The sequence below is a fragment of the Notechis scutatus genome, chromosome 4, assembly GCF_049901735.1.
Source record: "Notechis scutatus isolate UNSWTSFEM ecotype Mainland chromosome 4, rNotScu1.2, whole genome shotgun sequence".
Taxonomy (NCBI): domain Eukaryota; kingdom Metazoa; phylum Chordata; class Lepidosauria; order Squamata; family Elapidae; genus Notechis; species Notechis scutatus.
Window position 1 is genome coordinate 596,419 of NC_142012.1, and position 14,445 is coordinate 610,863.

The following is a 14,445-nucleotide window of genomic DNA, read 5'->3' on the forward strand; positions in this document are numbered from 1 at the left end:
CTTTCGCTCTTTCTTTCCTTCCCTCTTCCTTTCTTCTCTTCCTTTTCCCGTCTTCTCTTCCTTCCCCTCTCCCTTCCTCTTTCTTTCCTTTTTCCCTTCTTTTCCTTCCCCTCTCCCTACATTTGTCTCTTTCTTTCCTTCCATCCTGCTTCCTTCTCTTCCCATCTATCTCCTTCCTTTCTCCCTCCCTCTTTTTACTTTTTCTTTCTTTTCCTTTCTTCCTTCCCTTCTCCCTAATTTTTCCTCTCTCCTACTTTCTTTCTTTCCTTCCCTCTTCCTTTCTTCTCTTCCTTTTCCCATCTTCTCTTCCTTCCCCTCTCCCTTCCTCTTTCTTTCCTTTTTCCCTTCTTTTCCTTCCCCTCTCCTCACATTTCTCTGTCTCCTTCACTCTTTCTTTCCTTCCCTCTTCCTTTCTTCTCTCCTTTTCCCATCTTCTCTTCCTTCCCCTCTCCTTCCTCTTTCTTTCCTTTTTCCCTTCTTTTCCTTCCCTCTCCCTACATTTCTCTTTCTTTCCTTCCGTCCTGCTTCCTTCTCTTCCCATCTCCTTCCTTTCTCCCTCCCTCTTTACTTTTTTCTTTCTTCCTTCCCTTCTCTTCCTTCCCCTCTCCCTTCCTCTTTCTTTCCTTTTTCCCTTCTTTTCCTTCCCCTCTCCCCACATTTCTCTGTCACCTTCACTCTTTCTTTCCTTCCCTCTTCCTTCTCTTCCTTTTCCCATCTATCTTTCCTTTCTCCCTCCCTCCCTTAGCAAATTTCATCCTTCCATTAGATCAGGGTCCCTCAGTGGGCTGGGGAATTCTGGGAGTTGAAGTCCACACATCTTAAAAACGTGACACTGAGCTTGAGAAAAACCACCTGCCAGGAAATGAAGTCCTCTGATTTATACACATGCTACACCTGAGGTACAGGTAGTCCTCGGCTTACGACCACAATTGGAACCAGAATTTCCGTTCTTCAGCCAGTAGGTGGTTAATCGAATCATGCCCAATTTTGCAACTGTTTTTTCTTTTTTTGCAAAATTTGCGAAGTAAATCACTGCAGTTAAATGAAACTTGCGGTCATTAAGCGAATCAGGCTTTGGACTTCGCTTGTCTGAGGCTGCCTGGGAAGATCACAAAGGGTGAGACGCCATGCCCCCGGGATCCTGCGATCGTCATAAGTACGTGCTAGTTGCCAAGCACCCGGATTTTGATCACGTGGATACGGCAATGCTCCTAAGCGGAGAGGGCAAACCTTTTTGTTGTGTGCCGATAGCGTGCACCACCCCCTGTGCATACGCACGTAACACCCCTGCCCACCCCTTTACCTGAACTGCACATGCTCGTGGCTCCCAACTAATTTTCGGCTCGTTTGAGACCGTTTTCGCCCTCCTAGAGGCTCGAGGGCAGCCTCTGCAGGCCGAAAAACAGGCCCGTTTCGGCACTTCCGGTATTTCCGGAAGGCCTGTTTTTCGGCCTCCAAAGGCTGCAGAGGTTTCCCTCGAGACTCTGAGAGGGCGAAAACGGCCTATCCCAGGCTCCAGAGGCCCTCCGGAGGCTGAAATGGGCACTTCCAGTATTTCCGGAAGGCCCATTTTTTCGGCCTCCCATGGCTGCAAAGGCTTCCCTTGAGCCTCGGGAAGGCCTCAAACGGGCTGAAAATCAGCTAGGAGGTGCATGCATGCGCAGTGCAGGTAAGTTTCGCTGGGACTCGCATGCCCACACAAATGGCTCCGCTTGCCACCTTTGGCACACATGCCATAGGTTCACCATCACGGCTCTTAAGTGTGGGAAAACGGTCACAAGTCACTTTTTTCACGTCCTGTTGTCACTTTGAATGGACACTAAACGAGCGGTCGTAAGTCCAGGACTACTATACAGGGACTGAATGAATCCTTCCTGCTCTTTCCTCTTTGCAACACGTTCCTAGCTTTCATTTTTGGATAGAGGGAGAGGAAGAAGAGGGATTACCCAGGGAGTCCTCGACTTATGACCACAACGGCGTCCGAAATGCATGTCGCTAAGGTGCCTCGCTTCATTTTGCAACCTGTTTTGCCGCAGCGATAAATGAATCGCAGGCGTTGTTAAAGTTCATCATTAAGCAAATCCAGCTTCCCCATGGGACTTGGCTCATCCAAAGGTCGTAAAAGGGGATCATGTGATTCCCCCCCTCCCCCCAGGGACACTGCAACTGTCATAACTATGAGCTGGTTGCCAACGGTCTGAATTTTGGATCCAGTGACCGTGAGGATGCTGCAACGGTCGTAAGTATGAAAAATGGTCGTAAATCAACTTTTTTTCAGCGCTGTTATAACTTCAGTTACTAAACGTCATAAGTCGAGGACTGCCTGCACCACTCTGTGACTCTTCTGAGCAACCCTCATGCTTATTGAATTGGTGGTGTGTGTGTGTGTCGATCCCTTAAATCTGATGTTGTGGTTCGCCGGCAGCAGGTGTGGGTGGCTGAGGTCTTGGAGAGACGAGGGGCCTGCGTGTGATGCAGGGACGGGGTCAGGACTATCGGAGAGTGGGGTGCTGCCTACGGAGATTGTGGAGGCTGGCAGCAGTGAGGAAGAGGCCCCCGAGGAGCCTGTGCCAAGTGCGTGTGCGCGCAGGGCTGCTCAAAGGAAAGAGCAGCTGCAGCTACACGGGCGACTCGGGACTAAAGCTGAAAGGTGATGGCCCCTCCCTGTACCGGGACGTAAAAGGCAGCTGAGAAACTGGAGTTCTTTGCTGGAAGCAAAGAAGCTTTTGCACTCAAGCCTTGTGGACGTTTAGACTGTCTTGGTTGGTGTTTGGGGACTTTGAAATATTTCTTAGCAACTTTATCTAGTGTTCTTGGCAGCCTTGCACAACCTTGGCAAGATTCGTTCTTATCAGCGACAATTCGTTTTAATAGCCTTTTAACCGGGAAGGAATGAAATTCGTAAAGAATCATTAAAAGGTTTTGCTATTACCTCCATTTGGTGTTTGTTTCTTTGGAACAAGGTTTGGGTCAGAACATCTGGTTGCGGTAAAGTACCAACTGGGAAAGGTAGCTGAAGCTATACAGCACCCGCCCACCCCGCCCACTCCCTAAACTGGGCTTAGTCCTGGCTGTCCAATCTCTGTCCTTAATGCTATTAAGCCGTAGTTTGTTCTGTTGGGTGAATTCAGGCAGTGTTGCTCACAAAATCACCGCAGTATGAATTGCGTGGCCTCTTTAATCCACACACACACACCAAAAAATATCCATCAGGTCCATTATTGACCAGGTTGGCCTCTGAATATAAAAGAAGGGGCTCCTTAAATGCCCCTTGCCGTTGAGTCCCAAAAATCAGACCTAACATTTCTTGAAGACTTCTTGATTCTCCTGGATTTGAGAAAAGCTGGTAACCACAATCACCAGAAAGCCACCTTGAACAGCTATCCAGGTTTCCCATTTGAGCCTTTAAGACTTTGCTGGTTGGGCCAGATCGGTCCAGATGTGTCATCTGTAGGAATGAATCAGAGGAGGAAGACGAACAGCTGACAGGGAGCGAGAGTTTGGCTCCGTTGGCTGGGGAGGAAACTGGGGAAGGGCAAAGTCCGGCTGGGCAGAGCAGGGGAGAGGTAGAGCAAGAGATGGAATTCAGAGAAAGACCCAGGCCCACCCCCTCTTCATCCTAGGGCACACAGGGAGGAACGGAGAAGGGAGCAATGTGAGTTGCATGGCTTACAGGGGAGGAAAGGGCCCTGATTCCCTTCATTAGCCACAGCTGGGAATGAGACTTTAAAAGAGATGCAAGCTGAGAGCGGCATCTGCTGGAAACAAACATGAGTTTATCTTGTGTTGACTGTGTTCCTGGTGTCTTCCCAACTGCGTTGAATTACTGCCGTTCCTTCATGTCTGGAATTCTTGCTCCTGCCCTGCCGGACTAATGACCTCATTTTGCCTTGATTGGACTTATAGTTACAGTTTTTGTTGACCACGTTTTGGACTTCATTCCCTGCAGTTAAAGGCTGTTCCTGGGAGAGTTTTTCTCCAGCCCAGAAGGTAACCAGGACACCGGGGGCAAAGTTGGAGCTAATAAAGGGACTCCTCCTGATTATCTGGCTGTGTTGCCTTTGTGCCACGCCCCTTTGGGTCATCACAGGATGTCTGCTCTCTGGACCAGATTTTTAAAGGACATGATCCAGTCAGTTTCCCTTCATCAACACACGAGATCTTCCAAAACTGATGCTGTGGTCCCATCAGCTGCAGGACTGGGTGAAATAGTGACCTTTGGAGGTCATCTTCATCCTTTCAGTCCAGTTCTGGGACTCCACAGCTCCCTCCGTCCTCTTTCGGCTACCAAAAAATCCCCTGAGGCTGGAGGAAGTCGGAAATCGGAGCACTGCTGGCATTGACCGGGATGGAAATCACGGCCCAAGGGAGCCCGTGCTGCTCCAGAGAACGACGGATCATATACCTGTGCAAACATAAGACAAAGGGGGGAATTTTATTTATTTTATTCTTTATTTTATTTTATTTAGAGAATTTATATAGCTGCCGACTCACAGTGACTCTATGCCATTCGCAGACAATTAAAAACAATGTGGAAAAAAATAAAAAAGAACCAGAATAAAGTAAAATCGCAAAAAACTAAAATAATAATAAAAGACATTTTCTTACAAATAGCAGCAGCAGCATACTCTAAAACAGGAATAAAAGCCAGCCATTTTTTCCCTACCAGAAGACACCATCTGAAAAGGGGAGACAAGTAGTCCTGGACTTACGACCGCAATGGTAATGTCTGTCGCTAAGTGAGGCATTTGTTAAGTGAGCTTTGCCTTCTTTTGCGACCTTGCTTGCCGCAGTTGCTAAGTGAACCATTGCAGTTAAGATAGTAACGCATTCGTTAAGGGGATCCCTGCAGCTTTATTAGGAACACGGTTGTTAAGTGAATCATTGCAGTTGTTAGTCACACGGTTGTTAAGTGAATCTGGCTTCCCCATTGCTTGTCAGGAGGTCGCCAAAGGGGATCACAGGACCCTGGGACACTACGACCGTCATAAATATGAGCCGGTTGCCAGGCGTCTGAATTTCGATCATGCGACCCTGGAGAGGCTTCAACAGTCATTAAGTATAACAAGTTGCTTTGTTCCGTCTCATTGTGACTTCAAAGCAGTGGTGAGATTCAAAAAAGTTTTACTGCTGGTTCTTTGGCGTGGCTTGTGGGGCGTGTTGTGGTTTGCCGGCAGCAGGTGTGGACGGTTGAGGTCTCGGAGAGCGAGGACTCAGATGAGGGGCCTGCAAGTGACGCAGGGATGGGGCCAGGACCATCAGGGAGTGGAAGGCTGCCTTCCGAGCTTGTGGAGGCTGGCAGCAGTGAGGAAGAGGCCCCGAGGAGCCTGTGCATGCGTGCAGGGCTGCTCGAAGGAAAGAGCAGCTGCAGCAGCACAGGTGACTCGGGAGTAAGGCTGCAAGGTAATGGCCCCTCCCTTAAGAGATAAAAGCCAGTGGAGAAACCGGAGTTCTTTGCTGGAAGCAAAGAAGTTTTTGCACTCAAGCCTGGTGGACGTTCGGACTCTCTTAGTTTGTGTTTGGAGACTCTTTGTGTTTGGAATATTCCTTAGTAACTTTATCTCGTGTTCTTGGCAGCCTTGCACAACCTTGGCAAGGCTCGTTCTTATCAGAGACGATTAGTTTGAAACAGCCTTTTAATTTTAGTTTACTTTATTGTCATTGCACCTCGTACAACGAAATCAAACACCATCCTCAGTACACATCATGACCATGAAAATAAACACAAAGACACATCCTTCACACGCCACACATTGAGCCGAAAACCCCCAACACCACACCAACACCGCACAATATAGTAGAATTCAAAAGAGCTACCGCCCTGGGAGAGAAGCTGTTTTTCAGCCTATTTGTCCTTGTTTTTATTATTCTGTACCATCTGCCAGATGGTAATAGTTAAAAAAAAAAGGGGGTTCCCAAGAATGAGATGGATCTTTAAGGATGTTTTGAACTTTCTTAAGGCAGCGGGAGCTCTAAAGCTCTTCCAAAGAGGGGAGAGGGCAACCCAGGATCCTCGGGGCAATGACATTAACCCTCAATGACATTAACCGGGAAGGAACGGAATTCGTAAAGAATCATTAAAAGGTTTTGCTGTTACCTCTGTTTCGTGCTGGCTTCCTTGGAACAAGGTTTGGGTCAGAACAGCGTGACAGGGGAAGGATATACTGCCAAATCCCCCTTCCCTCTCCATCCCACTGACCTGCTTTCCAGCTCCGTTCTCCTGTGCAGGGCAACCAAAGGAGACCCAGTCCATCAGCTGGGACTCAATGGGAGGCAGAGAAGAGATGGGGTTGGTGGGGCCAGTCGGAGGTGGTTTTGGCTGGTTCTCTGAACCACTGCAAATTTCTGCTACTGGTTCTCCAGAACTGGTCAGAACCTGCTGAATATCACCTTTGGTTCTGGTGACGCCAAAGACAGCAATGGATAAAGAGAGCCTTTTCTCTCTCGACGTCTAGTTTGTACTACAGTAGCTCGGATCATGTTACCTAGATTGGTAATATAATGTCTGCAAGAAAACTACCAAGCTCAGAGAGCTCCAAGGGCCCAAAGTTGTTGTCCTCCTCCTCCTCCTCCTCCTCCTCCTCCTCCTCCTCCTCCTCCTCCTCCGTTTCATGGGATGGGATGGAAGGGACCTTGGAGGTCTTCTAGTCCAGCCCGCTTCTCCATTAGGAAAAACCTATCCTATTTCAGACCAATGGTTGGCCAGTTTCTTCTTAAAAACCTCCAGTGATGGAGCACCCACACCAGTGGTGGGATTAAAATCTTTTTACTACTGGATCTGTGGGCATGGCTTGGTGGGAGTGGTGTGGCTTGGTGGGCATGGCAGGGGAAGAATAGACCGCAAAATCCCCCTTCCCTCCCTCACCTCACTAGCCTGCTTTCCAGCTCCCTTCTCCTGGGCAGGGCAACCAAAGAAGCCGGTCAGCTGGTTCTCAACGAGAGGCAGAGAAGAAATGAGGTTGGCAGGGCCAGTCAAGAGGTGGGATTGGCCGGTTCTCCAAAACTACTCAACATTTCCGCTACCGAACCGGCTGAATACCACCTCTGCTTTGAACAGTCGCTAAAAGAACAGTTGTAAGTCAAGGACTACCCGTACAGGTGGGGTTGACGGTCAAGAGACCAGAGAGAGGAGAAAAGCTCAGCTGCAATTCCTGGCTACTCACCCATCTCTCCCCAGGAGGAAAAGAGCAGGGATGTCGGCCTTCCGTTGGGTGGTTTCTTGCATCATCTCCACGTACGTGGTCTCCTTGTTGTAACTATTGTCTGCAATGATCACCGCCCGGCCTCCGTGTTCCTGGATTGTGCGAGTCTTGGAGAGGAAGGAGCAGCCCCTGTGAAAAAGCCCCCCCAATAAAGTCCATATTTACCTTCTTGGAACGTTTGAAAGGACCGTGTTGCAGACAGGAGATGTGTGGTGTTGGGTCCATCCCCTTATGGGTAGAGAGGACTGTTCAGTTTTAATGTAGAGTAGATGGTACCTATCTTTGACCCCTCTTTCTTGCCTGGCTGTGACCTTATGGTCTTCGACCCCTCTTTCAAACATCGTCCTTCCATTACGTTGCAGGAATAGCACGAAAGCTCCGTTTCGTTTCGTTTTACTTTCTCGTCATTGCACCTCGTACAACGAAACCAAACACCATCTTCGGTGCACATCGTGACCATGAAAACAAAACGCAAACACACATCCGTCACACTAAACACACACTGAACTGAAAACCGCGGATACTGCATTAATATTGCCCTAGAACCCGGGATGGCGAACCTAGGGCACACGTGCCATAGGTGGCACACACAGCCATTTGTGTGGGCATGCAAGCCCCATCCAAATTTACCTGCACGGTGCAGCATGCACCTCTCAGCTGGTTTTCGGCCCGTTTGAGGCCTTTTTTGGCCGCCCAGAGGCTCGAGGGAAGCCTCTGCAGCCTTTGGAAGCCGAAAAACAGGCCTGTTTCATCACTTCCGGTATTTCCGGTATTTGGAGGCCAAAAAACGGGCCCATTTTTCAGCCTCCAAAGGTTGCAGAGGCTTCCCTCGAGCCTCTGAGAGGCCGAAAAAGGTCTCAAACGGGCCGAAGATCAGCTGGGAGGCGCACGCATGTGCAGTGCAGGTAAGGGGGCAGGGGTGGTGTTGCGCACGCATGTTCAGGGGATCAAGGTACATTGCCTTGTGGGTGCCGGCATGCGCGCACTTTTGGCACACCACAACAAAAAGGTTCGCCATCACTGCCCTATACAGTTAGAATTCAATAGTGTGACTGTCCTGGGATAGAAGCTGTTTTTCAGTCTATTTGTCGTCGTTTTTATTATTATTCTGTACCGCCTGCCAGATGGTAATAGTTAAAAAAAAAGGGTGCCCAGGTTGAGATGGATCTTTGAGGATGTTTTGAACCTTCTTAAGGCAGCGGGAGCTATAAAGCTCTTCCAAAGAGGGGAGAGGGCAACCAATTGATCTTCTGGGCCTTAACCCTCTGGAGTGCTTTCCTATCTGCCCCTGTGCAATTGGCAAACCATGCACAGATGTGCAGTAAATTAAGATACTTTCTATGGTGCAGCGGTAGAAGGTCACCAGCAGTTTTCCATCCAGTTGTTGTTTCCTGAGAAGCCTCAAGTAGTCTAATCTCTGCTGGGCCCTTTTGACCAGGGTTGCAATGTGAGCCCCCCAGGTCAGGTCCTCTTTTAGGGTAACACCCAGAAACTTCAAACTGGCCACTTGCTCCCCTCGGTCTCCCTTGATGAGCAAGGGCTGGATTTCTGACCTGTTCCTTCTATATAGTCCACTATCATCTCCTTGGTCTTCTTGGTGTTGAGGACCAAGTTATTGTCTCCACACCACATGAGGTCCACCTCATCTCGGTAGGCAGACTCACCCTCCCCGGAGATGAGTCCCACCACTGTTGAATAGGCATGCAAAAGGAGCCAGTTGCTCGTTATGGGTTTGCGAGTCATTCAGGTTCAGCGGCACCAATTGGTACCCTCTGGAGTGCTGTCCTATCTGCCCCTGTGCAATTGGCAAACCCTGCACAGGTGCAGTAAGTTAAGATACTTTCTATGCTGCTCAGGAAGGATCTTCAGCCAACACAACACATGGGCACACTTCACACCCCAAAATACACTAGGGAAGAAACTTCTCCACCCCAAGGATAAAAACGCCCAGAACACAAACGGAGCAATGTGCTACACGCAGTACAACGCAGAGAGCCATGTGCAGACCTGTACATCGGGGAAACAAAACGGCCCCCTTCACAAACGTGTGGTGCAACCTAGGAGAACAAAGCCACCAGGGCAAGAGTCAGCAGTCCACCTGCATTTAAAAGACAAAGGCTGCTCTTTTGAAGATGGCAAAGTCCACATTTTGGACAGAGAGGACCTCTGGTTTGAAAGAAGGGCTCAAAGAGGTCATCTATGTCCAAATTGAACATCCTCTATCTCCAGTCTACAACATGGACCTTCATCAGCCCCAAGAAGGCTCCACACCCATTTGCACTATTCAGGTGACCTTGAGGACACAGATAAACCATCCAAGTGGCCTCAATGACCTTCTAAAAGGATGCAAATGACTAGCTGTCTGCAAGGATTACTAAATCCTTCCATTCTGCCCCATCCAGTCAGAGCTGAAGAAGCTTCTTGGATGAGAAGCGAAACGTCGTCCAAGAAAACCCAGAAAAGTCCAGTTGCTTCTTGAAATAAAAAAAACACCTTTGGGACAACCACGACCTGGAGGTCTGAGAATCTCCCTAGATATTTCTTGACCACATCTTGTGGACACCCTAAAATCCAGCACAGTTTCCTTTGCAGCTACTTGCTTGTTAAGAGGGTCCCTGAAGATCTGGGGGTTGGTGAGGAGGGAAAGGAAAAAGACTTCTTCCTGAAAATCAACCGCATCCTGGATCTTCCAGCCAGGTTGGTAGCAGAGCTGAGATTTGAACCCAGAGCCCGAAAACCAGCCCCACGACGGGCAAAAGCCCGCGCGTGGGAGAAAACTTACCCGTGTTCCACCAGCGCGATCTGGCCTTCAATAAATACCCCGTTGTTCAACGCATCGCAGGCATCTGGTGGGTCGGACGGAACCAGATAAATCTGCTCGAATCTCATGTTCTGGGAAAAGGAGAAGGGAGGTCGAGAAAAGCGGGAAGGTTAAAAGCCAAGGCCTGCAGGGTGGGACCCATCATCCTGTGCCCAGGAGCGACAAAGATTTGCCCCAATGGCTTGCCCCAATCCATGCACAGCAACCTCTGGGTTTTGTGGATAGGACCCAGAGCATAACCATGTTGTAAACAGCTCCCCGTGGGGTCAGATTTATTGGTTGAATCAGTGTTTCTCAACTTCAGCAAGTTTAAAGATGGGTGGACTTCAACTCCCAGAATTCCCCAGCCAGCCATGCACTGATGCTCAGCACTGATGGTGTTACACACCTGGGTAATGAAAAGTCTTCAAAAAACAAACAAACCCAACCAAGTTCAGACAGCACCAAGGACCGCCACAATCATCCTTCCTTTCCTCCCTTCCATCCTCCTCTTCCACCTCCTCCATCTCCTTCTTCTCTTCTACCCTTCCATCCTTCTCCTCCTCCTCCTGCTTCTTCTCCTTCTTTTATCTTCCTCCCTTCCATCTTCCTCCTCCTCCTCCTTCTCCCTGTACCCCACTCTCTCTTCTAGCACTGATGATGTTACCTAGCTGGGTCATGAAACGTCTGCAAGAAAACCAGCCAAGTTCAGAGAGGCCCAAGGACCCCACAATCAACCTCCTTCCCTTCCTCCCTTTTATCCTCCCCCCTTCTCCCCCTCCTCCTTATCCTCCTTTTATCTTCCTCCCTTCCATCTTCCTCCTCCTCCGTCCCCGCCGCCTTCGAGCACTGATGATATTACCTAGTTGGGTAATGAAATAGCTGCAAAAATACAAGTTCCGCGAGCATCAAGGACACCACTGCCCCTTCCTCGTCCTCCTCTTCTCTTAACCCTCTCTTCCTTCTAGCACTGATAACGTTACCTAGATGGGTCATGAAACATCTGCAAGAAAACCACCAAGCTCAGCGAGCACCAAGGACCCCACAGTTCTCCTCCTCACACATAGGCTGATGCTTCCCTTGATAATATACGATGTATTTTGTATAATTCTCTGTGCATTTGTACTTATATTTAATGTGTCCATAAACGTTTTGTACAGCTGTATATGTTCCTATATGCGCAGTCACACCTATCCTTGGGTGCTCATGCACATACATTTTGTTGTGTTTTCTATGGACATATTCATAGATGCCTTGCATATTTGCATACATATATTTATATTTTACTGTTGTTTTGCACTTCTGATTGGAGGCTAACTGCATTTTGTTGCCTGTATCCATGGCAATGACAATAAAGTTGAATCTAATCTAATCTAATATCTTCTTCTCACCCCACTGCTTTTTAGTATTGATGGCATTACCTAGTTGGGTAATGAAGCATCTGCAAAAAACCGACCTCAGAGGCACCAAGGACTCCCCGCTCTTTCTCCTTCTCCTCTCTTAACTCCCCCTTCCTTCTAGCACTGATAACGTTACCTAGATGGGTCATGAAACATCTGCAAGAAAACCACGAAGGTCAGGGAGCACCAAGGACCACACCATTCAACCCTTAAGCTACCAATATTCTCGTCTATGAATACCTTTCTCTGATTTTTCCTGCCTACCAAATAATAACCTTGGTTAAGAAGACGGAGGCAAGAGGACGTGAACAGGAACCAAGTCCATGTGCCATGTTCCTTCCCTTCCCCCAAATCTTCTCCCAACAGATGTGCAGGAGGAAATGGAGCCAGGAACGGTTGGCCTACCCCTAAAAGTTCTCCAGATGTTGGTCAACTGCAATCTGGTCCTCCTAGAGCCAGACCAACGTTGCGGGATCTTGGGGATCTCTAGCTGAGGAACATCTCGAGATCTTCCTCCAAACTAGGTTGTGACCCCAGGGGTTCCAAGAGGGTGTGTTAAGTCATCTTTTAACCCTTCCTTCTCTCTTTTATGGAGATGGCCTTGAGAAGGAAAGGAGAGGTCGACCAGGGTGGGCAGGAAAAAGATCCATTTCAAGAAGACTTGGAAGAGAAACCGACTTACGAAGACTCCGCCGAAATCCTTGGCCGGCGTAGCTGTGAAGATGTAACGGATGTCTCCAGGACTGAGGACATGGAAGTAAAGATACTCCTGGATGCGCAAACCTAGCGGTCAGAGAGAGGGGGGGGGAGCATCGATTTCTTCATAAGCCAGGAAAAACAATCAAACGTCCCAAAATTGTGAGGTTGTCTTGACATTGGAAGAAACTGGGTTTCAAGCAGACAAGCCATGCACAAGTGGTCTGTCTCTGTCTGTTTGTCTCTCTTTCCCTCTCTCTCTCTCCCTCTTTTTGCTTCTCCTTCTCCCTCTCTTTCTCTCCCTCCCTCTTTCCTTCTTTCCCTCTCCTTTCTCTTTTCCTCTCCCTCCCTCCCTCTTTTCTCCCTCTCCCTACTTCTCTCCCTCTTTCACTCTCCTCTCTCTTCCTCTCCCTCCCTCTTTCTCCCTCTCCCTACCAATCTCCCTTTCTCCTTCTTTCTCTCTCTCTCTCTCCCTCTCCCTTCTTTCCCTCTCTCCCTTCCTCTCTTCTTTCTCTCTCTCCCTCCCTCTCTCTTTCTCTCTTTCCCTCCCTCCCTCTTTCCTCTCTCCCTCTCCCCCCTCTCCTTCTTTCCTCCTCCCTCTTTCCCTCTTTCTCTCTCTCCCTCTCCTTCTTTCTCTCTCCCTCCTTCCCTTTCTTTGTCTCCCTCTCTTTCCCTCTTTCCTCCCTCCCTCCCTTTCTCCTTCTTTTGCTCTTCCTCTCCCTCTCTCCCTGTCCTTCTTTCTCTCCCTCTCTTCCTCTCCCTCCCTCTCCTCTCTCTCCCTACCTCTCTCCCTTTCCCTCCTTTCTCTCTCTCCCTTTCTCTCCCTCCTCTTTCCTTTCTCCCTCTCCCACCCTCTCCCTCTTTCTTTCTTTCTCTCTCTCTCTCTCCCTCCCTCTCTTTCTCCCTCTTCCCCCCAACACAAAGAGTAAAACAAGGAAAGGTAATTACAGATGCAGGTAGTCCTCATTAACACAATTGAGCCTGGAATTTGTGTCGTTAAGTGAGACATTTCTTAAGTGAGTTTTGCCCCGGTTGTAAAGCGAATCCGGCTTCCCCCTTGACCTGTGCTTGTTGGGAGGTCACAAGGGGGGAATCAGGTGACCCCCAGGAGGCTGCCACCGCCGTAAATACGAGTCAGTTGCCAAGCATGCTAATCTTAATCACGTGACCATGCGGAGGCTCGCCACAGTCGTAAGTGCAAACAAACAAACAAACAAAAAACCAACGGCCAGAGTTATTTTTTTTTTCAGTGCCGTTGAAACTTTTGGACAGTCCCTAAATGAACGGCCGTAAGTCAAGGACCTCCGGTTATTCCACGCTCTGCTGCTGGATTGTGGCTTGAGAGACGTGACCAGGAGGAGGGGAGGGAAAAGGCGGATGCTTTCCAAGGCAAATGGCTGCCGGCACATCATGGCAAATCGCGGGGGCCAAGAGCGAGGAGTTAAGAATAGAAGGCGAGGCGAGGAGAAGCCGCCTACGAGGCCACCCGGGCCCAGGGAGCCAGGCGGCAGGCGGAGGGCAGAGGCTACCCGGCCCTTCAGCCAACGGCACGATTCCTGGGGGCGGTAGAGTGCAAGCAAGCACCTATACAGGGGGTGTGCGCACATACCTATATATGTATATATATGTACTTACATATGTGTGTGTATGCATATGCGTGTGTACACACACGCATATAATAACAGTTTGTCTGAAATGGTCTATCTCCTGGTTGAGCAGGGGGCTGGACTAGAAGGCCTCTGAGGTCCCTTCCAACTCCTCTTCTCTTCTCTCCTCTATTCTATTTTATTCTATTCTATTCTACTCTACTCTATTCTATATTTCTATTCTATTGTGTATTTCTATTCTATTCTATTGTGTATTTCTATTCTATTGTGTATTTCTATTCTATTCTGTATTTCTATTCTACTCTACTCTACCCAACCCTACTCTACCCTATTCTCTCCTCTTCTATCCTATCCTCTTCTACTCTTTCCTCTCTCCATTCCCTTCTCTTCTCTTCTATTCTTTCCTCTCTATTCTATTTTATTCTATTCTAAATTCCTATTCCTATTCTATTCTACTCTACTCTATTCTGTATTTCTATTCTATTCTGTATTTCTATTCTATATTTCTATTCTATTCTATTCTGTATTTCTATTCTATTCTATATTTCTATTCTATTCTATTCTATTCTGTATTTCTATTCTATTCTATTCTATTCTATTCTGTATTTCTATTCTATTCTGTATTTCTATTCTATTCTTTTCTATTCTATTCTACTCTACTCTACCCAACCCTACCCTATTCTCTCCCCTTCTATCCTATCCTCTTCTCCTCTCTTCTCTTCCCTTCTATTCTCTCCTCT

At 48.4% G+C, this 14,445-nt stretch overlaps 1 protein-coding gene across 2 annotated transcripts in view; it reads right to left on the minus strand.

The window, feature by feature from the left end:
• Window positions 1-3,160: 3,160 nt before the first annotated feature.
• Window positions 3,161-14,445, minus strand: part of PRADC1 (protease associated domain containing 1) — a 12,537-nt gene continuing 1,252 nt past the window's right edge. The window contains exons 1-5 of one of the 2 annotated variants that reach the window (XM_087962631.1): window positions 13,047-14,200; window positions 12,085-12,185; window positions 9,985-10,094; window positions 7,164-7,331; window positions 3,161-4,405 (exon numbers count right to left, since the gene is read on the minus strand). In XM_087962631.1, coding sequence (XP_087818757.1) covers window positions 4,285-4,405; window positions 7,164-7,331; window positions 9,985-10,094; window positions 12,085-12,185; window positions 13,047-13,107 — 561 coding nt within the window. In that variant the 5' untranslated portion in view covers window positions 13,108-14,200 and the 3' untranslated portion in view covers window positions 3,161-4,284. Of the gene's footprint in view, window positions 4,406-7,163; window positions 7,332-9,984; window positions 10,095-12,084; window positions 12,186-13,046; window positions 14,201-14,445 lie in introns of those variants that run through there. The other variant, XM_087962630.1, reaches the window with a different exon arrangement.